We start from the raw sequence: 5828 nt of genomic DNA, 5'->3' as shown, positions 1-5828 counted from the left end.
GGGATTCCAGTAAATGGCTCCTGAGTTTTGTGACTGGTGCCTAAAGTTCTTCGTAAAGTCCAGCTGTTCATATCCAAATTTATTTTATTAAAAACCCAAAATTAAATTGTCTGTCAAAATATAAAGAGAGAAAGAAAATTTGTTCTATTTTGGGTCATGCACAAATACTCCTTCTGTTTCAATTAAATAGCCAAACTGAAGAATGGCTGAGTGCATCCTGAGATACAATGCCCCCAAAACTCTATCAGAAAAAAAAAATTGATTGTGTTTGTAAAGTAAAACTTAAGCTCAAATAGTGGCATTGATTGACCCAATCAATTGCATGGCATTGATATTACCCAATTGGGTTTGGCCTCAGCTAGAGAACTGACCCATCAGAGAAGTGATATTTTAACTGGTAACACCCGTTTCAGTTCACTATAAAAACTGATCGGTACTTGTGTGATTGTACAGTGAACACAATATGAGAAGAGTTCCAGATCCTGAGATGGGGAGAGCATGACATTGGCAGAACTAGAACGCTAGATTTCAAGAAGGCAGATTTCAACCAACTCGACTTAATAGGCATGGTGCCGTGGAAAGACAAACTGAAGGATAAAGGTGCCCAGGAGGGTTGGAAGTTTCTAAAGGATGCAGTATTGCAAGCCCAACAAGAAACTGTTCCAACAGGGTGAAAGCACAAAAACAGTAAGAGACCCATGTGGCTGCACAAGGAGTTTCTAGGATGTTTCGAATGAAAAAGGAAAACATACAGGAAATGGAAAAATGGGTTGGTCACCAAGGAAGTATACCAGAAAATACCAAGAACCTGAAGGGATGACATCAGGAAGGCAAAGATAAAGAATGAGCTGTACCTCACAAGGAAGGCTAAAGTCAACAAAAAGAAATTCTATAAGTACCTTGAAAAAGGAGAACCTGGGAAACTACAGACCATTTAGCCTTACCTCAGTACCTGGGAAGTTACTGAAGCATAACCTAAGGAAGTCCATTTGCAAGCACCTGAAGGAGGAAAGATTGATCACAAGCTTGAATTTATTATGAACAAATTGTGTCAAACTCAGTCTTCTTTGACAAAGTAACTACTTGGGTGAATGAAGGGAAGGCAGCGGATACAATATATCTGGACTTCAGGGGCTCTGGACAAGGTCCTGCAGGACTGTCATAAAGAAATTGGTAAACTGGGCTAGACAAAATGACTGTAAGGTGGCTCAGTAGCCACAAGCAAAAGGTAATTGTATCCTATAAATGGATCCATGTTAGAACAGCAAGAGGTTTAGAGTGGAGTCCCACAAGGGGCTGTTCTGGACCTAGTACTTTTCAGTGTTTATTATTTGGATGCTCTCATAGAAAGTTTCTTGAGGAAGGTTACAGACGACACAAAACTAGGTAGGATTATGAACACATTGGAGGACAGGAGCATAATTCAGAAGGACTGTGACAGATTGGAAGCTAATAAAATTAATGTCAATGCTGACAAATGCAAGGTGCTGCACCTCAGGAAAATAAATGAAAACACAAATACCAAATGGTATCACCCGTCCAGGTGTCTCCCACTACAGGGGGACGGGGAGTCCTGGTAGATCACAGACTTAACCTAAGTCTGCAGTGATGCTGCACAAAAGGCAGTTCGGGGATGCATCAATAGAAGCATTAGGCATAAAACATTTAATAGTGATAGTGCCTCTCTACTCAGCACTGGTTAGGCCTCATCTAGAGTATTGTGTGCATTTTGGGGCTCCACATTTTTTTTTTAAACTACATGGAGAAGTTAGGAAGGGTCCAGAGGCAGCAAACAAAAATGATAAAGGGCTTACAAGGCAAAATCATGAGAAGAGGTTGAAGGAAATAAACGTTCAGACAGGACCTGGAAACAGCAGTCTTCAAATGCTTGAAGACCTGTCATAAAGCAGAGGGAGAACACGTTTTATTTCTTGCTGCAGATAGTAGGACATGGACTAATGGCTTGAAGTTGGAGGAAAATAGTTTTAGATTGGATATCAGGAAGACATCCTTCAGTTAGAAGAGTGAGGTAGTGGACAAGACTGCCTAAGCAAACTGCAGGCTCTCCATCACTGGAAGAGTTCAAGAGGTTGGACAGCCACTGGTCAGGGATGATCTAGGCATAGCTAGGCCTATGTTCTACTATAGGTATTTCCCATGCTTGTAGGCTTTGCTGGTTGCCATATGGGGTGGGGAAGGAATGTTTTCCCTCTCCTGCTGCTGTGTCAGGAAGATTGTTTTAGCTTCCTCAGAAGTATTGGGTACTGGCTACAGCCAAGGCTGGAGACTTTGACTGGGGTGTGCTACTGCTCCTGTTGGGACTTAAAACCAGAGGTTCCTGGCTGGAGGGTCTTGCCTCACCATGCTTGGAGGCAAGAAAGGAGTTTTACCCAAGATCAGATTGGCATGGACTATAGTGAATTTTGCCTTCTTAGATCTCATGATCAAATTTTAACAACCAGCAAGTCATTGGCCATCACAGTACCCCCTACTTTATCTATGGCCAGTTAGAGTGTTATGCCTCATGGTTGTGTCACGGTTGACAGTATAGTTTCGCTAAGAGATTAAACTAGAGGTAGGCACTGCAAACTCTGGCACATAAAGAGGTATTTGCTTGGTACATGCCCCTCAGGGCACATGCTTGGTACTTGCCTCTCAGGGCACATGGCAGGAAAGGGGCTGGGACTTCACTACCACAATGAGCAAGCCCCTTGTGGCTCCTGCACACCAACATCTTACAAGTTGAGATTTCTCTCAACTCCAGGAATCAAAGCCAAATCCTCTGCTTGCAAGACTACTCTGCACTTCATCCTGTGCACAGCTGGGGCTTTGCCCATTTGCTGGAACCGCAGTAGGATTCTTTTCAAAAGCATGAGCAGGGTACAAAGTACCTTAGGAGCATACCCTAATACTGGGTGTGCACAAGATCTTCTATCAGCCCATTTAGTGACTTGTCCAAGCAACAAAACCCAACATGGAGTGTGTGGAATAAGACTTGTAAAGGAAATAACCAATTACTGTCACAAAAGTGACACTGGAGATGAGACCACAAATCCTCACCATGATAGACTGATCTACAAGCAGTGAGCATAGCAGTAGCCTGGGTTTGTGTTAGGAACAGGTACGTAAGGCTAAGATCCAAAGAGCGGAAAGCAGGACGTAGGAGAGGTAGGATGATTATATATTGAGCTGAACTTGGTATTTTATACCTCAAAAGATACCGTTTCAAGCTATAATTGCCTGAAGAATAAAAACAGGCTACTCCACACTTGTACAAGTCTGCTTTGCTAAAAACAAAACAAGCCCCACACACACATACCCCCATCCCCATAAATTTGCTTCTTGTTTACCTCCTGGACCATCGCAGCTATTACACTCCCAACTCTGCTACAGAGACATGAATACAAAAAAAGTCATAGTACAGAAGCTTAGTGCCCTTCTCCACAGTATTAAGGCATTGGATGAAGGAAAAAAAACCCACTGTGAGTAAAGAGATTACAGTTCAAGATAATGGGTGAAACTCTAATCCTATTGAAGTCTCAAGTTTTCTACCTCTCTTGTATATTGATATGCTATTTTATGAGGCAACTTTACTAAGAGGAGTCAAGATTTGAAAGTCTGATTTGGGCATTGTTCTTATGCTATAATAAACTAATAAAGATATTTAAATCAGTACATGAGCTACACATCTTAAAGCAGGACTGGTTGAGGGGAAGAGGCCAGACAAGGCCCACAAACTAGCCCCACACAGCCAGGCTGGCCCTGTGCTGGATTTGGCATGCAGAGCTGGGTCCAATGCAGGGCTGGACTGGCCTTGTGGCCACAGACAGCACGTACCCCAGAGTGACCTCATGTGCAGCCCCATGTACAGCCCACAGGCTCTGCTGGCCCAGCCTGCAGGGTGTATTTTTGACATCACTTTCCTTGAAAAGGGAAGAGGGCACAGGTTTCAGAGAGGAATTATATTAAACTATTTGCATCTTAATCCTTCAAAACCAAATTAGGAAAGCATGAAACAATTAATGACATTCTACTACTGTGATCAGCAAGCAGTAAGATTACATTATGTAAACAAGCCTAGTAGTTCTAGGATGTTCAAAGTTTTAGTTTTGAGAAGTATGAGTGTTCCTGTTCCTCTTGTTTAGAGTGATGTGAATCACAGAAACTAAAAAAAATATTAAAGTATTCAGAGAAAGGAAACATATCTACTTTAAGATTAGCACTGTAATAGACAAATTGATCGTTTACATATCAACTCCAATAGGCTTCCAAGGATCTCTCTCAAGAGTGAGCAGTGACACAAAAGTCTTCCTAGGAAAGACTAAAATGGGTATTTGAAGAATCACTGAATCATACACTTGTTTACAGTATGTGAGGTCATTTACTCTACCAGGATCAAAGCCTTATTCTCAGAGCCAGGGGGACATCATTTAACTGTTACAAAGCCAATGCCTTCCTCCTCTTTTACAGTTAAGGCTCCATATTCCTTTTCCTATGTCAACTTTATAAACCTCACTTGCTTTAGAGGATAAATTCCATAGAAAGGAATTACTTGGAATCCTGTAAAGTTACTACATGCATCTAGGACTATATATTAAATAATAATAAAAAGCTTCATCTCAATGTTTAAGCTGCTAACTTAGAAGAATGCCTGCCTCCTCCCAAAACAAACCAACCACAAAAAAAAATAGCCACTTGCACTTTAGGATGACCAAACACAGAGCTCCAGGCAAAACAAGCCTGTAGGCATAGACTAAGCATCTGAGATCACACATAATGTTTTACCCTGGGAGAGGAGAGAGAGAAAAAGAAAAGGAACTGTATCAGTATGAGTTCTAGCAGAAGACAGATAAATGACACCCCGTATTGTTTTATTTAACTATGAAGACACCAGGTGATAAATCAAGCTTCATTGCTGTTTATTTTAAATATTGTACTTCAATCACGTAGCATTTAGGTGTTAGCCACTCTAACCACCTGCTTCTATAAGCAGCCAAAGTGGCTAGCAAGTCACATTAACCATTTGTTACATGTTCAACAGTTTTCCCCAACTTTGGATGGTTCTTTGCATTTGCTTGTCTTTTTGTTTTTGCTTTTAATGAGAACAGTCTAGAAATCAAGCCTTTTGTCCCTCTACGATCACAGCAAAGGTATCAGAAGGTCCTCAGCAAGCCCATCTCTTTGCAGGCTGTTTCTCTGGGCCCCAGGAGGACCACTGCGTCTCCAACTTCCCTCAAATCAAGCCTGGGTCTGTCCAAAAAAAGAGAGCCACACACTTTAAGCCGCTTTGGCCGCTCTGTAAAAAGCAAATCCCAGGGTCAGCTATAAAAGAGTAGAAAGGATTGTGGATACAAAACGCATAACAAGTCCATGGCGCCCAGCCAGGCCTCAAAGCTGGGTGAGAAGGTTAAAAAAAAGAAAGGAAGAAAGAAAGAGGTTTTGCACCATCCCCACTACCCCTGGTCCTGCTTCCTGAGGCAACAAACATCCTTGGTCAAAAGCTTCAGCCAGAGGAGCTGGGTCCAGCCACCCTGAGCACATCCCAGTCCAGCCAGGTGGGCGCTGCCAGTGGCTCCTCGGGTAAGTCCCCGCCAGGCCGCCGCCCCGGGCTCGGGGGGGGGGGGGGGGGGTGTCTCTAAAGTGCAGCAGGACGCGGCGCAGGCGGGGCCGTGTGAACAGGTGCGCGGAGCTCGTCCCGTCCGGTCCCGGAGCTCAGCACCGCGCCATGGGCAGGCGGCGGAGCCGCACCACGGGCGACAGGTCCACGCGCAGGATGCGCTGCGCCTGTCTCCGCGCCGCCGCCAGGCTCCGCCGGCCCCACACGCTGC

At 43.8% G+C, this 5828-nt stretch overlaps 1 protein-coding gene across 1 annotated transcript in view; it reads right to left on the bottom strand.

The window, feature by feature from the left end:
* Nucleotides 1-1810: 1810 nt before the first annotated feature.
* Nucleotides 1811-5828, bottom strand: part of CCDC71L (coiled-coil domain containing 71-like) — a 4529-nt gene continuing 511 nt past the window's right edge. Inside the window, exons 2-3 of the mRNA XM_019543966.1 lie at nucleotides 3320-3387; nucleotides 1811-1896 (exon numbers count right to left, since the gene is read on the bottom strand). Coding sequence (XP_019399511.1) covers nucleotides 1811-1896; nucleotides 3320-3387 — 154 coding nt within the window. The remainder of the gene's footprint in view (nucleotides 1897-3319; nucleotides 3388-5828) is intronic.

Source organism: Crocodylus porosus, unplaced genomic scaffold (assembly GCF_001723895.1).
Source record: "Crocodylus porosus isolate Cpor-Errol unplaced genomic scaffold, CroPor_comp1, whole genome shotgun sequence".
Lineage (NCBI taxonomy): Eukaryota > Metazoa > Chordata > Crocodylia > Crocodylidae > Crocodylus > Crocodylus porosus.
Note: the sequence above shows the minus strand (reverse complement) of the source record. Positions and strands in the feature narration are given on the sequence as shown.